The 23,898-nt window shown below is 38.6% G+C and overlaps 1 protein-coding gene across 1 annotated transcript; it reads right to left on the bottom strand.

Moving 5' to 3' along the window:
- Window positions 1-6,527: 6,527 nt before the first annotated feature.
- Window positions 6,528-23,743, bottom strand: LOC127627616 (fructose-bisphosphate aldolase C-like). Its single transcript, XM_052104068.1, has 9 exons — window positions 23,615-23,743; window positions 16,448-16,587; window positions 15,577-15,788; window positions 14,993-15,047; window positions 14,731-14,891; window positions 12,136-12,219; window positions 8,068-8,242; window positions 7,737-7,936; window positions 6,528-7,452 (listed from the first exon to the last, which is right to left on the bottom strand). The coding sequence occupies exons 2-9, from the start codon at window positions 16,557-16,559 to the stop codon at window positions 7,360-7,362; spliced, it is 1,092 nt and encodes a 363-aa protein (XP_051960028.1). The 5' UTR covers window positions 16,560-16,587; window positions 23,615-23,743; the 3' UTR covers window positions 6,528-7,359.
- Window positions 23,744-23,898: the final 155 nt, after the last annotated feature.

Below are 23,898 nucleotides of genomic sequence, written 5' to 3'. Positions count from 1 at the left end.
CTGAAATAAATATGATATATAATATGATGGAAATAGTTCTCCCCTGGAGTCATGTCAGTGGTGTTACCACTTAACAAAACATCCTTGATTGGAAAAAAATATCCAGATTTGTACGTCACTTAGGCCTGCTATTTGATGCATCCACTTGCTGAAGTTGTGTCAAAAGGTACATTATAAGTCTACTGCCTCTTTTTTATATAGTCAGAAAGTGCCTCATTTGTCTCATAATTTCCTTTGAGTCTTTTAGGTGTCATCACTGGTAACTTATTTTATTACAAGGGAATGGCCAAAAAATAAAATACAAATTGGTTAAATGACATGCTTTAGAGTACAGAATAATTAGCAACATGTGATTTGCGGTACTGCAGCTGCCATTTTTTAAAATCCATATTTCATGAAAATTGTCACTGGTGTTACCTTTTCTCAGTGATGACCAGTAACACTAGTGACAGGTTTGTGTGAATAAGCTTTAGTAAAAGCTGTTCATGGAGTTATTATGCATAAAATAGCACTCGTTATCATTGTTTGTTTTAGTCAGGTATATGGCCAGACATGGTATAGAGGTTCTTCTGGCCAAGATCTAAAGATGATTTGCTTCATCCCAGAGCCACTGACACTGATCAAGTATTTTATTTGATGTATTTTTTCCAAAAACTATAAAGTAACACCATGTGGCAAAAGTACGGCATTTCTGTGGATTCATAAAGCCAAGGGGCTTAAATGTTACCTTATTTTTTAAAATAGAATATATTTTCATGCATTTTGCTACCTAAAAAGTGGACTATTCTGTAGAATGACTTAGCTACAAGACATAAACAATATGTGGGTTAACATGATTTTAGGCTACATTCACACATCACATTGCCCAGAATGCAGACGTGAGACATGAAACTTTGTCAGATTGGTGTACAAATTGTGCAGAATGCAGTTGTCACATGTAAATAACATCCTGTGTGTGAACCTTAAAATCGCTTACTAACCTCAGTGTAAAATTATAGTATTTAATGCATGACCATGTAATGTCAACAACTCCTAAAATTACTGTAAAAGTGACAATTTAAACAACTCAAATAATACATGAGTTTTAACAAAATAATTAATGTAAACGCTTTTATAAAATGATAAGCTTAACATTTCTGCTTTTAAGCCCTCCAGAAATTGGCCCCATTCACTTCCATTGTAAGTACTTCACTCTAACCTGAATTTATGCTTTTTGTTTTTTTAAAGAAAAGGAGAGATGAGTCAAAATAAGTTTTTGAGGTAATCAACATTATGCCATGAATGCTGTCGATTGAGCTTAACTTGTATTTAACCCTGAATATTCCTTTACATTAAAGGTGTTATATGTAATATGTTTAATGTAGCTACTAAGTCATAAAATAACCATAATATGTCATTAGAGATATAGGAAACATGCTAAGTTGAAATACTGGCTTCTCCGATAACAATGCTACTTCCAGTATATTCTACTTTGAAGTTTCCATTCTGGGCTGGAATTTATGTTTATGTTTTGGCCTGTGTGATCCCGCCCACTGCACACTCACCAATAGGCCTAGTATTTCCACCCCGACGGGTGAGCTTCGAGTCTGGGGCGGGGCTGAACTGCAGTACCCATTTCAAACGCTTGTTGTCAATCTTACATATAGCACCTTTAATATATGTAAGATATTAAATTTGAAGTCACTTTTATTTTTTCTGTGTGCATTAAAATATCTGGCAATCTATATTTTAACAACAACATTCGCATTTAAGGATAAACGGTATGCAAAGTTAAAAATCCATCTATCAAAGGCTAGTCCCGAATGTGTCATAATTCCATGTACACTAAAAATGCAGTACATCGGTTATTAGTTTATTATCAATTTCTAATCAAACTGTCTATCAATCCGGTATTCAGTATTTCAACAAGCCACTATCTTATTTTGTATGACAAAGCTTTATTTTTGTTATCCTGGGAACATTCAGTAATATTTTTTGTTGTTGTCTTTTTCTTATTTTTTATCTATTTTCAATGACTTTTATGTATGTGCACTTACATTTATACAATTGTTAACCTTTATTGCATTCCCAATAAAAAATTAAAAAAAATAAACACGTAAAAAAATGAAACCAGACAGCCTCGATGACGTATACGGCCGACAAATGTGACCTCCAGAGGACGCAGCCTTCCAAACGAGACACAGCCATTGAAACATCTGTAATTAATTCTAAATAAACACACTCTGCATGAGCTGTGCGAATGGGGAAATAAACTGTAGTTAGCTCCATGAATAATACTTTCATCCACTCCTCACATTTTGATTTAGAATAATATAAGTATTAAAAATGTTAACATAAGCATAAAACATTATATCAGACCATGTTACATTTAAGAAAACTGTATGCTAAGGTTGAAACTTATGTCAACATCAGAGCAAAAGGATTTTTACAAAAGAAATTCATATTACATTTTACATTCTGGCATCGTCCCTGACCAAAGGTTCCCATTAATTTCAGTTAAAAACTCTTGCTATACATGAGTCATGACCCTATTTATATTGAAAACTCCCATCAATCCAACATTCCCTGACATTCATAACTGTTAACACAAACTAATTATTTGTGTTGCTCCCTTGAAGACTGTTTTAATTCCAAGATTCCCTTAAAGGAATAGTTCACCCAAAAATGAATATGTTCTCATTAATTACTCACTCTCATGATTATTACTCACCATCCCGGATGTGCATGACTTTTCTCTTCTGCAGAACACAAACAATTATTTTTTTGAAGAATATCTTAGGTCTCCACTGTTTTAATCCAAGTCTTCTGAAATGTTTTTAGGTGAAAACAGACCAAAATATAACAATAAAGCTTGACATCAGCAGTCTCCTTTGCAATCATGATTTCAAGCTCGATTTCACTTCCTAGCATCATCTAGCATGAATAAATGACGAAAGAATCTTCATTTTTGGGTGAACTATTCCTTAAATAAAAGATACACCAATGTGTGCCAAATAAACACTCAACAAGACACATATTTCATATCATTACATAAGTGACATACTTTACTTGACAAGTTACTTTAAACTAATTTTTCAATTGATGACTCTGCTAGACTCCAGGTGTAATAAATATTGAGAAAATGTACCCCACACATCACCTTTTGATATAGTTTGCTGAATCAGTTCAAGTGTGTTTAAAACAACAACAAAAGGCACACTCTATGCAAGTGCAAGTGTGTATACACCAGACAAAAGTCATTTTTGGTTGTTTATCTGCTTGCTTTTTCCTAGCTTCGCTGACAATTTTCAGCAGTGAGAGTTTAAAAGGCACACACATGGTAGGAAAAGAGGAATGTAAATGGCAAACTTCTGATCATCTGGAAAATAGAGGAGATGCAAAAGAGAGGGGTCGAAAAAGGCTCGAAAACTCTCTGAAGCCAAAATGGCTTCCCTGCTGTGCTGGAGTCCAAAACCAAATTCCCAGCCTCTAGCTCTGCGACAGCAGACTGCAGTGACGTCATTGCACTAGAGACCTGTGGAAGAAATTGCTAAATTGTACATTTTAGAATTTATAGAGGACGAATATTCCAAAATTGTACACCAGAATTATTTGATGTGTGTGATAAACTCCATGTGGACCTCCTACCTGCTGTGCAATGTTATCCAAAAAGAGCCGATCCAGCTCCCAGTCAGCCAGTCCAGCACTGCCTGGACTCTGCTGCACAAAGCCTGGGGGAGGATGAGTATGCTGTACTCACAACAGAAGCCTGAAAGCAGGATGAAGGAGAGAAAGTGATATAAAAAAGTTTGAAAAAACAAAAACTCAAACAAAAACTCATTTAATTACAACTGCTGCCAATACAGACTTCATATGATATAAACAGATCAGCCACAACATTAAAACCACCTGCCTAATATTGCATAGTTCCCCCTCAAGCCCCCAAAACACCGCCAACCCGCATCTCAGAATAGCATTCTAACATGCTATTCTTCTCACCAAAATTGTACAGAGCAGTTATCGGAGTTACCGTAGACGTTGTCAGTTGACCTCTCTCATCAACAAGGCATTTCCGTACACAGAACTGCCGATCACTGGATGTTTTTTGTTTTTGGCTCCATTCTGAGTAAACTCTAGAGACTGTTGTGTGTGAAAATCACAGGAGATCAGCAGTTACAGAAATACTCAAACCAGCCCATCTGGCACCAACATTATCTAATCAGCCAATCATGTGGCAGCAGTGCATAAAATCATTCAGATACGGGTCAGGAGCTTCAGTTAATGTTCACATCAACCATCAGAATGGGGGAAAAATTTTGATCTCAATGATTTCTACCATGGCATGATTGTTGGTGCCAGCTGGATGAACCAGCCCATCTGGCACCAACAATCATGCCATGGTCGAAATCAAAATCACATTTTGCAACCAAATTAAGCACTGACTTAGTAACAAACTAACAATTAACAAGTCTTAGTGTGAACTTTATGTCCCAACTTACATGAGACCTTACACACACAGCAGGTGCCACCCTACCCAAGACACTTATTTCCCAATTTTTCATATCTAGCTACCAGCTTACCTCAACAGATAAACAAAGAATTGTCAGTACTGCTCAGTAAATGAATTCAGGGCTCTTCTGAATATTTGGCTGATGAAAATGCGTAACGTCAGATCAACATTCATCTGCCGAAAAAAAGACGTGATTAAGTAAATTGTCGCCTAACTTGCCAAGTTGTGTATCCAGTGCACAATGGTACAGGTTTGGGAAAGGAAAAAAAGATGCGGGCTCAATACAAATCCTTGTTCATATTGAAGCCTAGCAAGTCTCCAAAGACTGAACCTCAGCTTGAGTTTCCATCTTGCTTGTGAAATGGGTGGGTTGTGTGACATTGGCACCAGGGTGGCAGATTAAGGATGGATTTTAGGGCAACACTGGGAGGCTATTGGCCCGATGGTTGGAATGAAGATTAATTCTGGACTTGCGACTGGAGGGTATTGGCCCCGACTGACCAGATGATAGCCCTGGCTCACATTGACCCGATAGTTGAAAATTGGCTATTGACTCAAAAGAACGATTCACTGACAAATCAGAAATCACAATATCTTACAAACTGGGTTTACTCTACAAGTGGAAGAAATCTAGTTGATGAGATATTTTTTGTCCATGCAAAATTAGTAAAAGGTATATTCATTATAGATATGTCCATGACTTTTCCATGATCAATTTCCAATACTTTTCCAGGCCTGTAAATCATACTTTTAAAATTCTCTGATATTTCCAGGTTTTCGATGACTGTGGGATCCCTGCAAAACAGATAAAATAACAGATCCAACATGTATCCTAGAGGTTTGAGGGAATATTTGTTCACTAGACAGTACTATGATGCCACACCAGCGGGGGCTGTGAAAGCCATTGGAGGGCACCTCCCTTTTGGCATGGAGAGGAGAGTGGTGGGCACCTGGCACATACAGCAGGAAGTTTAAAACAGGGTTTGAGGAAGCTGCATTGGACCCTGCATGACAGAGCATAACAATAGGTTTTAGTGAAAAGTAAACAAATCCAAAATAAATGCTAAAATGCTGAGACTTGTCCTCTGCTACCTGGATTGAGGTGAGTAACTTGCGCCACCACGAGGACCTACTAAGTAGTGGGAATTGGGCATTCCAAATTGGGAGAAAAGGGGATAAAAAGTTTGTTGAGGTGTGTCAGAAGACATGGAGGACTGTCCGTGTCAGCATCTGATCTCTCATTAATTCTGCCTAAGCAACAGTGTGATAAAACGATGGCAAAATGTAAAACTATATGCGTTCAAACCAATGAGTTTATGAAAATCGTAATTAATGAAAATAATTTGTCGACATTTATTGCCAGCCGTAATATAAAGCAGAATAATCTAGTATTTTTGTATCGCTAAAATATCTGGAAGTGGCTGATACCAGAAGTCAACATTCAGTTGATAATTGCGATGCCCTAGTTTCACTGAAAAATAAGGTGGATAGGATTCAAAGTATTTATAATAAAATGAAATGGATATGGGCCTAGGTAGCTCAGCAAATAAAGATGCTGACTACCAAACCTGGAGTCGCAAGTTCAAATCCAGGGTGTGCTGAGTGACTCCAGTCAGGTCAACGGATGTAGAAAGAAGCCCCACCTTACAAAAAGATCCAATCACCTTTGAGATACAGATATCGGCAGTCAATTGACTTGAGAACGCACATGCTCATTTGTTATACGATCTGGCCAAATTGTGTTTTTAGCATAATCTGAGGTAAGGAAACACAATTTATGATACTAGTGTTTTCAAATGTAATGCTAATATATACTGTATATATATATATATACTGTATATATATATATATATATAAAAGAGATATGCCCTTTCATATTTACAAATTTCAGCAGAGCTGTGTATTCAGTTGTGTAGTGATCACACTAAGACTGTTTCAGAAAAACTCTCAATTGATATGTGTGTGTAACTGTATGTTATGACACAAGATGAGCAGTTTGAATGTGAACTGTCTGTGTGAGTTAATAATGCACAGGATCTGAAGTTTCACATTAATTTTATTTTTATTTTTACTATCTGACACACAAAGTGCTTAGAGAACAACACAAAATCACAATACCACAACTTGTTCAACAGAGCAGTGACTGCTCCCCTCCCCAGAAGCTCTGATTTATAACCAATGGAACTGAATTATTCATGGTGCACTGTCATAGAGAGAGAGAGCAAGATACACTAAAGCACACAATACAACGGATCACAATTTTAAAATAATGGTCTATGCTTTCAAACTTATGTTGTAAGTATTTTATATTAAATTTCTTCAGTAAACACATACAGCCCAGTCAAAGCATTAATATTATGTCAACACAACATGATATTCCATCATGCTAAGAGAATGCCAAGACTACTGAGCAAATATATATTTTCTGTGTCTTTCCCTATGTGATAAACTGTGCCTGTTGGGACACACTAAAGTGTAACTTCAGTCATCAAATCACCAACACAAGACAGTGTGTCTTCATTATGAGGACTGATGAGGCCATACTGCACTGAAAGTATTGACTTTTATAGGACTTTAAATAAAACCGTGGTCTCTGGAATTTTGAAAAACATACATATACATACATAATTTAAAACCAGCTCTTGGGCCACAAAAATACTGTTTTTCCTTTATTATGGAATGAAACCATGCCTTTCTTTGTCTCCTTTCCATTTCTAAAGTTTAATACATTTTAAACAGATACAGTATGAGACATTGCAATGACAACCCTACAGTACAGAAGACAGCATAGGCCTGTGATTGGTTGGTGACAGGAAGGGTAGCAGCTGTTCACTATACTATTGGCTGGCAGAAGCTGGAAACCAGGATGTTTAGTAGGCATGATTGGCCACGTAAAGGGACTGTCCTGCTGCCGCACCAGTTCCACTGGAGACATACTTGCCCTGAGCAGCCAAGCTATTAGCCTGAGGAAAGGTTGCAAAAGTGAGTATAAGTTTTCTGAATCAGTAGTTTTAGACAGGCCTTACATTGACAAATAACTAAACAATGATTCTAGCTCAGTGGTGGTCTAACAATTTCTTAATCTGTTATTACTGCAAGCCCAATAAATTGTCAGTGCTCTGACATTTAGTATTCTAATGTTCTCAATGCTAATTGACTATGTGATTATATTCAATATGCAGAAAACTACTATAAGTAAGTAGGTTTAATAAAATTGTGTTAAGAGGAAACAATTTGAATAACTGACCTCCGCACGCTTGATGAACTCCTCTGTGGCGGCCTTCTCATTTTCCTTGACTCCGCGCCAGGCGTTTAGGGAAGAGGCCTGCAGGGCACGTCCATAGGAGAAGGTGAGGGCCCAGGGCTTTGTCAGAGGGCAGGTGTTGATGGCGTTCAGGTTAATAGAGGCCTCCTCCTCACTTTGACCCCCAGAGAGGAAGGTCACACCTGGGCAGAGAAAATGGATAATGCAGCTTTTCTGAAATTGTATTGTGACATCACTACATACTACTACTTATTAGTTAAATTTCAGCCAATGAATCATTCTGCATTAAACCGAGGCAATCATTGTGACTCACCTGTGACTGCGGGGGGAACGGTACGACGCAAGGCTGTCACTGTTGCCATAGCAATTTCTTGATTGCTATATTTGGTGGGGCATGAGTGTCCAGCAGTCACCATGTTGGGTTTCAGAAGCGTACCTTCCAGATACACGTGATGGTCAGACAGAGCCTTGTAACAGGCAGCAAGGACCTGAGGATGAATGGGAAAAAGAAGATAGTGGTTGGATACTGGGCTCACTCAAAGTCCCTTTCAAAACAAATCAGTCCACTCAGCCGCCATCTTTGATACGCTTCTGGGCCAATATTTTCTCAGGATACAAGTGGCATAAAAGTACAGCTCCTATCTACTAGAAAGTGTAAAGACCAAAAAGATTATGATTTAAGAATATCTGACAACAATGGTGTAACAAATCCCTTTTAGTTCTCGGAAAGAGGAAGCGGGAAATCATGTGTCTTGTTCCAAATATTTTATTTTGATACATTTCAGTATTCATTACACACTCAATGTTTGCTTTTCAGCAAAACTGGTTTCTGGGTCTATCTCTCTCTGCCGCCATCTCTTCCCCTTTTATCTCTCTAACCTTTTATATCTTTTTATGTCATGGCTAACTGGGAACACAAACAGATGTTATCACAGGTGCAAATCCTTAACTACTCTGCCTTCCCGTCCAAACACCCATTTTGAGAGAGAAAATCAGCCACAGCCATCTGCTTCCCCGGTCTGTGGACCACCTTGAATTTAAAGAGCTGAAGTGCCAGATACAACGAGTGATCCACACGTTGGTATCCTTCATGCGGTGGAGCCACTGAAGTGGGCCGTGATCCGAACCGAGGGTGAAGATCCTCCCAAGCAGGTAGTACCAGAATGTGAGGACCGCCCATTTGAGATTCAAGCACTCTTTCTCTATCGTGCTGTACTTTATCTCTCGCACCGAGAGTTTCCGACTAATGTACAGCAAAGCGGCGCTCCTCCCCCTCCACTACCTGGAAAAAAATAGCCCCCAACCCCCTGTACGTCACGTCCGTCTGCAACAACAAAGGGAGAGAGAAGTTGGGGAATGCAAAAGTGGTCTGCCACAGAGTACAGCTTTCACTTGTGTAAATGCCTGTTGGCATGGCTCCGTCCACTGGATGGGGTAGGGTGCTCCCTTTTTTTCTCTCTCCCCTTTTCTCACCAATTTGCGCAAATGCAAGTCCTTGTGGTGGCATAGTGACTTTCTATGCCACCATAGTGAATCTTAGTTGTCTCTGTGCCTGAAACGTCAATCCGCACATCTTATCAAGTGGCTTGTTAAGCGCGTTACCGCAGAGACGTAACGCGTTTAGAGGCCCACGCTATTCTCCGCGGCATCCAAGCACAACTCACCACACGCCCCACTGAGAGCGAAAATCACACATTATAGCAACCACCTGGCTAAAGTAGCTCAGAATGCCCTGGATTCGAACTCAGGACTTCAGGGTGGTAGTCAGTGTCAATACTCGCTCAGCTACCCAGACCCCTGGTGCTCCCTTTTTAATGAGACCAGTCAGCGGGCTGGTGACATCTGAATATTTAAGTACAAACCTACGATAATAGCCAGCCAGCCCCAGGAACTGTCTCACCTCCTTTTTGGTCTTGGGTCATGGACAAACAGCAATAGTTAATGTCGTGCCTATTTGGGGATGCACTTCTCCATGACCCAAGTGGAAACCCAGATACTGTACATTCACCTGTCCAATTGCACACTTCCTCGGGTTTGCTGTGAGTCCAGCCCATATCAGCGATCTCAGAACGGCCCTCCGAAGCAGGACATGTCACTGCCAATCATTGCTATAAATAATTATATCATCCAGGTAGACAGGGAGATATGCAGTGTGCGGGCGGAGAATTTTGTCCATGAGTCACTGAAACATAGCCAGGGCCCCAAACAAACCGAACTGAAGGGTAACAAATTGAAGTGAGCCAAACGGAGTGGAAAATAAATTTTTATCTCGGGAAATGGGAGTAAACAGGATCTGCCAGTGTCGAAAAAAAGCAAGCCACACCTAACCGATTGAGCAGTTTGTCAATGGGAGGCATTGGGTAAGCATCAAATGTAGACACTGCATTAACTTTTCTATTGTCCACACAAAACCAGACCGACCAGTCACTTTGGGACTCTCAATTATTCCCATATCAAGCATGGACGGCAGTTCTCCTGGACCACTTTTTTTTCTTGTGTTCCGGTAACCTATAGGGGTGAGAACTTACCACCACCCCTGGGGTTGTCTCAATGTGGTATTCTACGACCTCTCGTACGGAAAATAACAGGGTCCGATTAAATTGTTTTTAAGGGTCCGATTAAATTGTTCGAGCAGTCAATCCATCTGAGGATGGTAAACGCTGGTGTGGATCGACTTAATCCAAAATAGTTCATACAGTTTGCATAGTGTACGTGACATTAACTAGGTGCCCTGTTCATTAAGGATCTCTTTCAAATCCCACCTCGGGAGATCATTTTGAACAGTGCCTCTGCAACACTGCGGGTTGAAATGTTGCACAGGGGCACTGCTTCTGGGTATCGGGTTGCATAATTCACCAAGACTAATACAAAGCGATTCCCCATGTTGTCCGTTCTAATACGCAATTAGGTCCATGTCAATTCTTTCAAAGAGGACCTCGATCAACAGAAGAGGGCGCAATAGCGCTTTTGGAGTGGCCTGTGGATTCACCAACTGACATTCGTGACATGCAGCACACCACGTGCGTACATCTCCACGCATGCCCGGTGAATAAAAACAGGCCATGAGAGAGCACACTGTCTTATCTTGCCCTTAATGTCCCGCCATCAGGTTATAATGGGCCGCCTGGAAAACCATTTCCCTGTGGCTTTTCTGAATTAACAACTGGGTTGTATCTGCTTTTGTTTGAGCATCCAGTGTCACTCGATACAACCTATCTTTAATAACTGAAAAGTATGGATAGGGAAGCGCAACACCAGGCTGAAACTTTTGACCATCAATTACTCTCACTTGGTCAAAGGTGTGCCTGAGAGACTTGTCTCTTGTCTGCTCCAGAGGGAAATCCCCTATGCTGCTGGAGTACCCCCTGTTCAGGAGGGCCTGATGTTGCATCTGGTGGATGCCAGCAAGGTTTTGGATGATCTCTAATTTTTTCTCCATGTCATGGCTTACTCGGAAAACAAACAGGTGTTAGCAGGTGTAAATTCTTAACTCCTCAATCTTCCCGGACCTCACTCTCCACAGATCGGTGCTCGATCTGATGGTCGTATCAACATTTTTTATTCTTTGGCTCATATTACGCAAAAAACACTATTTTCCAAGCTGGTCCAGCTACTGCACCTGCGCTTTCTTGAGTTGAATGACAGGCAATGTCTGTATCTACAATAAAAGAAGACTGGCTCTTTTGCCTGTAAGGCAGTACTTCCATTTCTACATGCACAATATTTGGTGTTTCAATTTCTCCCCCTCATTTTAATACAAGTGCTTAGTATTTGGCTAAATAATCTTTGGCTTACTGTAGCTATCATTATGTTGGCTTGAGAAATTGGAAACCCAACAGTCAATGGATATAGAAAGGAAGTCCCGCCTTACAGGTAAAAGAGTCAATCACCTTTTAGATACAGACAACGCCTGTCAATCAACTCGAGAATGTGCATGCGCAGTAGCAATACAAGCCGTGAAATTTTGTTAATTAGCGAAATCTGAAGTTAAGTAGCATAATTTATGATATCAGTGTTGTCAGATTTACTGCTGATTTTAAATATGTTCCTTCATCGTAATCTTGACCAATTCAAAGTCCAACTGTCAAAAACTTACACAAAAGACTACCGACCTGCCTTACAATGCTATCCATCCATCCATCCATCCATAACCTTCAAACTTCAATATTTATTTAAAACTAACTTTCATAAAAAGCTTTGTCAAGCCAACATCATATTTTGTCAAACTTTACCTTTCTAGTTTGTCTTGTCATTGAGTAAATGTAACTATAAAACTGGCCGTGGCCCATTAAAACAGACGCTCCATTATTTTAAGTGTAGTCTGTATTACATCATTTGATGTAACTTTTTCTATAATTCCCTCCTCTCACTTTTCATGTACCTTCTCTGTAACATACTGGCAGCGTTTCAAGTCATGGTCACCATCAGGCAAAATCTCGGGTTCCACAATGGGTACAATGCCATTCTGAAAAAACAAACAGAGAATGTTACTTTTTAAAAAGACTTGCTAAGACAACATGCTCAATTAGTGTTAACTTTAAAACTATATACAGTTTATTCATTCAATATACAGTACTGTGCAAAAGTTTTAGGCACTTCGGATAAATGTTAAATAGTGAGGATGTCTTCAAAAATAATGCCATAAATAGTTTTCATTTATCAATTAAATGTTATACAAAGTCCAATGAACATAAAAAAAGCTAAATCAATATTTGGTGTGACTACCTTTGCCTTTAAAACAGCACCAATTCTCCTAGGTACACCTGGATACAGTTATACTTGGTAATTGGAAGATAGGATACTCCAAGCTTCTTGGAGAATTTGCCACAGTTCTTCTATCTATGCAATTGCTTTGGTCTCTTCTTGTAATCCTAGACTGACTCAATATTCAGTGGGGGCCTCTGTCCATTTGATTATTGAGTCCTTGATAATGACCATGCCATCTGTTGCAGAGCTCCCTGTTCTTCTATTCTATTCTATTTGCAAAATAAATGTTTGGGAGTCTAAAATTTATATTTCCATTCACTAGCTGAAAATATAAATAACAATAACAATAACAATAACAATAATTCAATATATAATGATGAAATAATTATACATAGTTATCTTTAAATATACAAAAATTATATATACAGGTGAAACTCGAAAAATTAGAATATCGTGCAAATGTTCATTAATTTCAGTAATTCAACTTAAAAGGTGAAGCTAATATATTATATAGACTCATTACAAGCAAAGTAAGATATTTCAAGCCTTTATTTGATATAATTTTGATGATTATGGCTTACAGCTTATGAAAACCCCAAATTCAGAATCTCAGAAAATTAGAATATTGTGAAAAGGTTCAGTATTGTAGGCTCAAAGTGTCACACTCTAATCAGCTAATTAATCCAAAACACCTGCAAAGGGTTCCTGAGCCTTTAAATGGTCTCTCAGTCTGGTTCAGTTGAATTCACAATCATGGGGAAGACTGCTGACCTGACAGTTGTGCAGAAAACCATCATTGACACCCTCCACAAGGAGGGAAAGCCTCAAAAGGTAATTGCAAAAGAAGTTGGATGTTCTCAAAGTGCTGTATCAAAGCACATTAATAGAAAGTTAAGTGCAAGGGAAAAGTGTGGAAGAAAAAGGTGCACAAGCAGCAGGGATGACCATAGCCTGGAGAGGATTGTCAGGAAAAGGCCATTCAAATGTGTGGGGAGCTTCACAAGGAGTGGACTGAGGCTGGAGTTACTGCATCAAGAGCCACCACACACAGACGGGTCCTGGACATGGGCTTCAAATGTCAAACATCTTACCTGGGCTAAAGAAAAAAAGAACTGGTCTGTTGCTCAGTGGTCCAAAGTCCTCTTTTCTGATGAGAGCAAATTTTGCATCTCATTTGGAAACCAAGGTCCCAGAGTCTGGAGGAAGAATGGAGAGGCACACAATCCAAGATGCTTGAAGTCCAGTGTGAAGTTTCCACAGTCTGTGTTGGTTTGGGGAGCCATGTCATCGGCTGGTGTTGGTCCACTGTGCATTATTAAGTCCAGAGTCAACGCAGCCGTCTACCGGGACATTTTAGAGCACTTCATGCTTCCTTCAGCAGACAAGCTTTATGGAGATGCTGACTTCATTTTCCAGCAGGACTTGGCACCTGCCCACACTGCCAAAAGTACCAAAACCTGGTTCAATGACCATGGTATTACTGTGCTTGATTGGCCAGCAAACTCGCCTGACCTGAACCCCATAGAGAATCTATGGGGCATTGCTAAGAGAAAGATGAGAGACATGAGACCAAACAATGCAGAAGAGCTGAAGGCCGCTATTGAAGCATCTTGGTCTTCCATAACACCTCAGCAGTGCCACAGGCTGATAGCATCCATGCCACGCCGCATTGAGGCAGTAATTAATGCAAAAGGGGCCCAAACCAAGAACTGAGTACATATGCATGATTATACTTTTCAGAGGGCCGACATTTCTGTATTTAAAATCCTTTTTTTTATTGATTTCATGTAATATTCTAATTTTCTGAGATTCTGAATTTGGGGTTTTCATAAGCTGTAAGCCATAATCATCAAAATTATATCAAATAAAGGCTTGAAATATCTTACTTTGCTTGTAATGAGTCTATATAATATATTAGTTTCACCTTTTAAGTTGAATTACTGAAATTAATGAACTTTTGCACGATATTCTAATTTTTCGAGTTTCACCTGTATATATAATTTTTGTATATTTAAAGATAACTATGTATAATTATTTCATCATTATATATTGAATTATTGTTATATGAGGGGCTTTCTCAGCAAATATTTGTATATGCGATTAATCACGATTAATTAATCGGGACAACATGTAATTGATTCGATAAAAAATGTTAATCTATGGAAAGCCCTAATATATATATATATTCTGACTGCAACAGTATCCTGACAAACATACAGGAGTCCTTGCCTTAAGATATAGTACGGTGTGAAGGTTTTAAGGAACTCACCTGCTGGCAGATACTGGCATAGCGAGCCAAGACGTTGGCATTCTCCATGATTGCTAACTCTGAGGGAGTGGTCTCACTAATTTTTAACACAGAGCGCCACTTGGCAAAGTCTGCACCATCTTTTTTATATTGAGCACAACGTTCTGACAAACCATCAAGTCCTGAAGACACACAAGTATACCATCAACAACAAATCTTGTCGCTGTGATAGTTATCAGAATTTTTAGCTAATGTTTAAACAGTGAATATTCTCCAAGCTTACCCTGTGTTGTGGTCTCGCCATTTGTTCCTGCCAGTGGGACAACACCTTTGTCAACCTGTAATGGAGGAGAAAAGGGCTTTCTTTAGGATGAAAGTACCATGGCAGCATTATCAAGGACTCAATAATCAAATATCACATAGTTCTAGTTTTATATTTAAAATTAATAAACCTATTATCATAAATAAAAAGCAACTATAAAAATCATTTGGAAGAATATTTAAAATGTTTACAATTGTATATTACAAAACACATGCAAAAATAACAGTGCACTGTTGTGGAAAACATGAACAATCTCCTTTAACCTGATCATCTAATCCTAATCCTCTGGCTGCTGTGTTATTTATAAACTCTATTCTCTTCTCCTGATAAGCACTGCTATTATACATGCTTACAATGCTACCGGGTTTTTTAAGTATACAGTATATAATGTATATAATTGACACCTGAGGACCATTAACCCCCCACCCAATCTCATTCCCGTACCATGGACAATAAAATCATATATTAAGTATTTATAAATTATTTATACATCATGGTAGCATTTGTTAAACTGGTCAAATCAAACTAATAAAACAGCCTTGTACCTTGATGCCCACAATAATGCCCCTGTCCTTGATCAATTTGGCAAAGTTTGTGCCATCATCAGCATTCTGGTAGAGGGTCTCGTGAAAGAAGATAACACCACCGATGCACTTGTCAATGCGCTCATCAGCAGAGAAAAGAATCTGGCGATACAGACGACGGTTCTCCTCTGTGTTTTCCACGCCAATGGGGTTCAGGCGCTTAGCCATGCTGCCTGTACAGACGCACATATACATAATGTTGTGTTAGAAGAACTGGTAGAAATCCAACATGGGAGTTTTGCTCATTGCAGACAACAGGCTGCTTTCTATACAAGTGTTTCTCAAACTTAGGGGTCTGTTTACAGTAGGGGTCTGCGGAAAATTTCTATTGAACTTACAAACATTTATACTTCTAGTCAAGGATGTAAGTTCTCTTTTAGTGATGCAGCGGCAAATCATGTTAAACATGGGCGAGCCAAGTTGAAAGTTTATAGATTATTTGTGTTCATACAGTAAACGCCATTTAGTATGTAATTTCCTGTTATTAAAACACTCAAGACTCAGCTTTTCCTATCATTTTTACATGTTTGACATGATTATTCTTGAAAAACACATTACAAAACATGCTTTCCTGTCTAAATCACATTTAGATTTTTCAAAGAAGTACAAATTACTGTGGCAGTATTTACATAATAAATTTTAATTTTACATAAAATGAATAGCCATTGTTGAAAGTGAATGGCCGTCACTTATGTAATTGCCAGATTACAATGTGAAAAATTTGGGGTTATGTGTAATTTCTTTAATTTTTTTGAAGAAACCCTGGTATATACCACACTATTATTGTATTACTAAATGGGCTATTTTGATATAAGGTGCAGCCCTCACTGACCTGTGGACTCATCTGCAGCGAGGATGCCCTTCCCAGAAGCTACGATGCGCTGAGCGATGTCCTGCAGCTCCTTTTTCTGCTCAGTTGTGAGTGCGGGGTACTGGTGCGTCATGATGTCTGCAGCTCAAAGCAACCTGTGACTGAAGAGCGACAGAGACACAGATGTAATTTCATCAACCACATTGGAATTGTAGGCTTAATAGGCTGATTTCGCTGAAAAATGTTAAACCCCATGGCCCTCTCAAAATATTGCTCTGTTAAGCATCCAGATCAACCCAACAATGCAATATTATCTCAACCAATGGTATGAGTTAGGAGCAGGACTAACTGTTAATGTAACCAATGGTAGATGGGGGTTACTCAGGCGACCTCATTAAACAATCATTATTCTTCTATTCTGTTTGGTGCAAAAATTACACACTTCAGCTTTAAGTAAAATATACAGATAGCTTTATAAAGAGATTTAACAAACCAAGTTGATATGGGAAGCAAATCAAGACCTGCTTGGAAATCTGGCAGAGCTCCCAGCAGCTTAGAAACCTTTGTCTTTTATCTAAGGAAACTAAGTCACCCAAGGAAAAACAAGCGGTCTTGTGGAAACCCTCAACAGCTGGCTATGAATAAACAAAAAATGTGTCCCATTTTTCAGGGTATCTAAAAGGGTTTGGTTAAAATTCCTGGCCACTCTCCCTTCCAGCTCTCCAATGAGGCTGGATTGCATAATAACTCAGACAAAAGTGCTGCCAGGTCAGCAGAGCATTTTCACCCAGCTGCCACCCCCACACATCTCATTCAGGAAATTGTGGCAGGAGAGGTTATGCAATAATGCTCATCTAATCGGTGCTGTCAATCCCCATTAGACATTCCCCAGTGTCTGAGGGAATCTGTTAATACATGTTTTTAGAACACTTTATTAACAACACATTTCCTTTAAAGGGCATCCTTTTTTATTTTAAACATAGTTTCTTTTCTAAACTGCATTTTCTTTCTCTGAGTCACATGATCGATTGTCATATTTCACAGTGACAGTGCAATTTATTGCTTGTCTAAATCCTTTCTATGGCTGCATATTGATCATTCTCACACTTCCTGGTTCAGTGCTCCCCCATCTCTGTGCTCAATGGAATGAGCTGAAACTGGCACAAACTGGCTGGCCTTTGTTGATGAAAATCACAGTTGGATGCACAGAGACCCAAATGGGCCAGTTTAAGCAATGATATATATATTATAGAGTAAATATTAATAAAAACAACAGAATGAGAGAGACTAAATCTAGGCTAATTAACATTAACCTCTTAAAGGTATATTCCAGTTTCAATACATGTTAAGCTCAATCGACAGCATTTGTGACATAATGTTGAATACTGCAAAATTGTTTCGACTCATCCCTCCTTTTCTTTAAAAACAAGAAAAATCGAGGTTACAGTGAGGCGCTTACAATGGAAGTGAATGGGGCCAGTCCTCAAAAGTTAAAATACAAACAGTTTCAAAAGTATAGCCACAAGACACAGGCTAAACATTATAAAGTTTAACATGATTTTAGTGTGAAAAAAGCAGATAGTTACCAATTAGAGTGTGTTTGCAAGACTACAGGGTTTACCGGCGACGAGTCAAAATAATTGTTTGTGCTAATCAACATTATGACACAAAGTCAGTCCACTTTGCTACCTTTCTTGGAAATATTTTCTATGGATACAAGCTGTAGAAGAAGGGCATAAAAGTATAGCTCCTATCTACTTGAATGGGTAAAGAATGAAATCTCCAAAATGGTTAGTCAAGATTACGATCAAACAACATATTTCAGATCAAGGCCGTTTCTAGGCATAGGCGAAGTAGGTGGTCGCCTAGGGCGACAAGGTCACCAATGATGAGATTGTGCCGGCTGACTGGAGCATCAATAATAAGGTAGGTGTGGGCTGTAGCTCTTCTGATAACATTAGGCATTTTATCAATATCATGTGATCAGTGGTGAATGACCAGACTCCGGTCACTGCCATCTCAATTGCCACTGAAAAGGCGTTTGATATGGTAGACTTTCAGATTACTTTACTATGGATAGCAGCACCCGACAGGGTTGCCCTCTTTCCCCATTATTGTTCTGCCTTGCCCTGGAACCATTAACAGCCGCGATAAGAAAGGAAGTGGATTATCTTTTGCTTTATGCTGATGATATTTTATTATTCGTCTCCGACCCCACTAGATCTATGCCTTGCCTCTACAGAATTATTAATTCCTTTTCTAAGCTCTCTGGATACAGAGTTAATTGATCTAAATCTGAAGCTTTGGCTCTGACAGCGTACTGTCTGATCACAGCTTTTCAGCCGAGTGCCTTTCAGTGGCCCAAACAGGGCATTAAGTATATGGGTATTTTATTCCCAGCAAATTTGTGTAATTTGGAGGTAATATTGACCCTTTAATAAAAAGGTTTTGGAGCGATGTGGGCAGGTGGGTTAATTACATTTATCGATGATTTAGAAGGTTAATGTTATTAAAATTAATTGTATTCCAAAATTCAATTTGATAACATAGTGAAATCCTTCATTTAGTATGGTAAACATCCCAGATTAAATTTCAGTAAACTGCTTAGGCTGATTGACAAAGGTGGGCTAGCCCTACCCAAGATTTTGTTTTATTATTATGCATTTGGTCTCAGACATTTGGCTCATTGGTCACTCCCACTTGAGAGATCCCCTCCCTGGTTTTGTATTGAAAAGTTTTTGCCTCTATTTCGCCATAGCAAAGCCTTTCTATCAAACAAATGTTAAGTTACGAGAAGTTAAGTTACACCCCACTATCTCGCATTTGCACTCGGTATGGACAAAAGTGTCCAGAGTTTAATTCGCACTTTTAAAAATGTTGCCTCAAGCATTTGGCTGAACCCAAAATTATGTATTAATAAATCCCCTTTCTGCTGGTCAGATTGGATTGTGGGGGGCTTTAACTTCAATCAAGAGATTATGGGAGTAGATTTAACTTTGTATTGGAGGAGGGAGTGTGAGCTAGGATTCCAAAAAACATCAAGTCTGTATCTAGAGATGCAAGATTATGCAATTCAAGATTTTACATCGGTTCTATTGGACTCCCTCTAGTTTGTATTGGCAGTGGAAAGAGAGATAGTTGTCAATATGTGTGATATATATATATATATATATATATATATATTTTTTATTTTGTGTATGTGTGTGTTTATAATCAATTATGACCACTGGGATGTTGTTGGGGGCCAGGGTGTGGTTGGGGATTGGGAGGGTAATAGTGGGGTTAATTGCTGATTCTGTGTATATATGTTTTCTTTTTCTGTGTTCAATATGTAAATCAATAAACAAATTTTTAATCAATTGGCGCGAAGTCTCCAAAACACCAGCGACCGACGCCCATTTGTTTTAATTTGAATACAAATGATTTGTGTCTGACTTAACAGTCTCTGGCTGAGCTTAACTTGTACTGAACCCGAAACATAAGTTAAACACAGAGCCATGTTAATTACATTTTGGCTAATTAACCTACATTTATATGTTACCGAAATTAATTAACAAGACACACTCCACTGTGGGATCTGGCTAAAACTGTCATTTCTATGCTCAGCCAGCAGATGGTTTATCATGGTATTATTTAAGGTGACAGGATGCATCAATCCCTAAAAGCTGGGATTTATCTCTGAAGAAACTCAAGCCGAGTGAATGAGTCCGCTTCAATGGTTCAGTTTAACAGTGGAAGTTTCCACTGAAAAACATGGCCTATGGATGACACTCTATTAATTCAATATAAAATTCTAAATACCCATCAGTTTCATGAGGGATGCGTTATGGCATGCTCTTACCATTCTTCTAACAACAACATAATATCAATCTCATGTTCTGTAGGAGTCTTTTTTCAATAGCAATGCTAAAGGCAAGAATGGCATTATAACATTTCAGTGATAGTGCAAACAAAGGGAAAATGGAGGTCATTTTAAAGTATGACCACAGTCAGTGACCTATGATGACCAGGAGGTGCCCACTGACAATGGCCCTCATAGTGACCTCCATCTGCCCTTTACTTGCAACACAATGTCACTAAAACGTAACATATGGTATAGTAGGAAAGTCCCAGTCAAGCATGTGAATGCATACTGTTATGCATGTAAACATACAGTATATTCTTTAGCATTAGACTACCAGCCAATATCAGTTTATTATACAACACAATATGAGAAGTCAAATGCAAATACTGTTTAATCAACGGCTTACAAGAAAAAAAAATACATTCACTCAAAAAAAATATTTTTGCTGCTCGTTTAATTTACTTAAAGCAACACAATTGCACAAACACTAATCAGTACATAAATAAATAATAGAGATTTATCTGAGTTACATTGACACGTTTAATTGTGTTGTGTTTACCCATTTAAACTAGGTTCTTTCTACAAAATGTGTTTATGTAGAGATTACATAGTAAATTTAAGTTAAGAAAACTCATTTTAAACACGTAGAACCACTGACCATGATTGAATCAAGTTTAGCCAAATAACTATTGTTTGAGTGTTGTCTTATTATTTATAAAGAGCCATGAGCAATTATAATGCAAGCTAATACATTTTGATGAATCATGGTTTAGACAATGCACGTTTGTGTTATTTAGCCAAGTTGGTCTTAATTCTTAACTGTTTTTAAACAAATCACATAGTAGATCAAATTAATGGTTGTAAGGCATTAATCTGGAATGATCGTTGGGTAACCAGAATGAAAATAGTCAGATGGAAGGAGCTAACCAGCCTTTAATCAATCATGGTCGTGAAAAACAGCTGCTTCAGCTCGTAAAATGGTGACATCACAATGCACCTGAGGAGCTTAAAGGGTTCACCCCAAAATGTTTATTCTCTCATAATTTACTCACCCTCATGCCATCCCAGATGTGTATGGATTCTGCTGAAAACAAAAAATGATTTTTAGAAGAACATTTCAGCTCTGTAGGTCTATACAAAGCAAGTGAATCGTAGCCAGAACTTCGAAGGTTCAAAAAGCACATAAAGTCAGCATAAAAGTAATCCATATGACCCCACTGGTTAAATCTTTATATTCAGAAGCGATTTGATAGGTGTGGGTGAGAAACAGATCAATATTTTAGTCCTTTTACCATAAATTAGCCTTCCTGCCCAGTAGGTGGTGATATGCAGAGAATGTGAATTGACAAAAACAAAAGAAGAATGAGAAAGTGCAGATTTATAGTAAAACAGGACTTAAATAAGTATCTGTTTTTCACCCACACCTATCATATTCTTCTGAAGATTTGGATTAAACCACTGGAGTCGTATGGATTACATTTATGCTGCCTTTATATGGATTTTGGAGCTTTAAAGTTCTGGTCACCATTCACTTGCATTGTGTGGGTCTACAGAGCTGAAATATTCTTCTAAAAATCTTTGTTTGTGTTCTGCATAATAAAGAAAGTCATACACATCTGGGATGTGTGTGAGCAAATGATGAGAGAATTAAACATTTTGGACGAACTATTCCTTTTACTAAAGGTCATGGTTTGTCAGATACAACTTCAATAAGGTGAAAAGAAATGTAGAAAAAGACTACAACTCAGTGTAATAAATATTTCATCATTAATTCTTGTCCGGTTTTCCAAACAAATGTTTTTCAGAGCATTAATAACGGCGTGGGAAGCCTTACAGAAGATGCCTCTCAAAGAAGATGTTTGAGACAGAAGTGACTTTAGTGATTTAGTATGCATCCCTTTGACAAGGTCTGTTGCTCTGTACTGCGTCACAAAGAGACCAAACCCTTTGCCAGCTCAGTGCAGGCTTAGAAATAGATCATGTCATGGAATAGTCATGTAAAAGAGAAAATATGTACATATGTAGAAAGAAAGGTTGTGTTTTGTCAGTGCAATGGGCTAGCGTTTAAAGAACAGTACATACTGATGTGCTTTAGTCTCCGTCATCAGCTTAGTTCGTTTAACATCCTCAGAACGGGGACACCACCATCAGCACGTACACAACACAAGAGAGGATGAGAACACAGCACGCCTGATTCATTTCAAACCGTTGACGCTGCAAGCAAGTGACGCGACAGAACGTGCAGTTACGACAGGAGCGTTCTAGTTGCGTCGCTAACAATATAAATGGGATTTGGGATAATATTATATTTTAGAAATATAAATGGAAACATTAAGTGTGAAGGACAGTTTTGACCAAATGTACATTAGAATGACGAACTTTCACTGTATATAATTAGTGATAACATCATGTTGTAAGGAACAGTGCGCACATTGCGCTAGACTGACCGTTGCGCCGCGTATCGCTGTTCCTCCAGCATCTCGCGCAGGAGCGTTGCGTTTTTTAGACGCTTTGTCAGGTTATTTTACCTTCAGCTATTAAAAACGCGTTTCGAGACACCTTCGTTCTGCTGCGTTTAGCGTTTTTAAAACAACAATAAGATCTGATTGAACGACCACTAAGAGTGTGTATTAGCTTATCAAATCGCTCTAGATAACGTTATTTTTCATCATGTTTGGCTGTTTTGAGCTAGGCTAAGCTAATCTGCCGTCTCATCTAGGAAGTTCCTACGTGCCGAACGACCGCACACCCTTCTGCAGTCATCAGCCGCATCAATCCATAGATTCATATGGAGTTCCGACAATGATGCATTTACAGTATTTGCATTATAGACCGATAGTTTTGAGTGCCATTTTCGGTTTGTATGTTGTCTCTACTCCGCCCAAATATGCGGAAGAGATATGATGCTGATGTCGAAGCCCGTGCTCAGGGTGACATTGAACGCCATGAATATTGATTTATTTATGTTTATCTATTCACACTGGCTTTGGATGCTTTCTGAATCGTAAAAAAATAAATAAATAATGTTTTACAGTTAAATGCACGAGAGACATCTGCTATAAACAGTCTGACATAATTATTATTGTTCATTGATGGAGGAGAAGGCCTTAGATACTGTAACTCACAACCACCTGTCGGATGATACATATTCACTTATATTCGATTGATGCAAAGCAAATAAATACAGATGCACTTTTTGAAAATACTATTTCAGAAGGAATTTATCAAAAGATTAGTTTCTACATTAAAATATAGAATTGTAAAAGGCAAAATCACTTATTCACTATAACACAATTAATTCACGTATATATATGTATATATTATAAAACATTAAGTTTACATACCTATTTAGGAAATGAGAGTTGTCTGAGGAGAGGGATGCAAAAGAAGCTTTGCAGTCGACAGTCTTCCGTTTCAATGCCGCAACGCAACGTGACCGCCCAGAAAAATCAACGCTGCCGGGGGCGGGGCTTTGTGCACGACCTTATTATAATAGTATGAAATATTCATGAGCCTTTAAAGTGAACCTCCTACGCTACTGTCAGCGTCACCATCACATTGTACGTTTCCAAGCTTGAGGTGTGGCGTGGGAGCACGTAGGCTTTTTGAAAATTGAGAAATCAGTGAA

Source organism: Xyrauchen texanus, chromosome 34 (genome assembly GCF_025860055.1).
Source record: "Xyrauchen texanus isolate HMW12.3.18 chromosome 34, RBS_HiC_50CHRs, whole genome shotgun sequence".
In the NCBI taxonomy this organism is placed as follows: domain Eukaryota; kingdom Metazoa; phylum Chordata; class Actinopteri; order Cypriniformes; family Catostomidae; genus Xyrauchen; species Xyrauchen texanus.
This window is presented reverse-complemented; position numbering and strand designations above follow the sequence as displayed.

Bases quoted from the DNA above. Each gene is read 5' to 3' on its own strand.
- LOC127627616 (XM_052104068.1), bottom strand. From the start codon at position 16,559: ATGACGCACCAGTACCCCGCACTCACAACTGAGCAGAAAAAGGAGCTG. The intron at 15,789-16,447 runs GTCAGTGAGGGC...GCGTCTGTACAG, and splicing joins CGCTGCAGATGAGTCCACAG to GCAGCATGGCTAAGCGCCTG. The intron at 15,048-15,576 runs GTACAAGGCTGT...CCTCCATTACAG, and splicing joins GCATTATTGTGGGCATCAAG to GTTGACAAAGGTGTTGTCCC.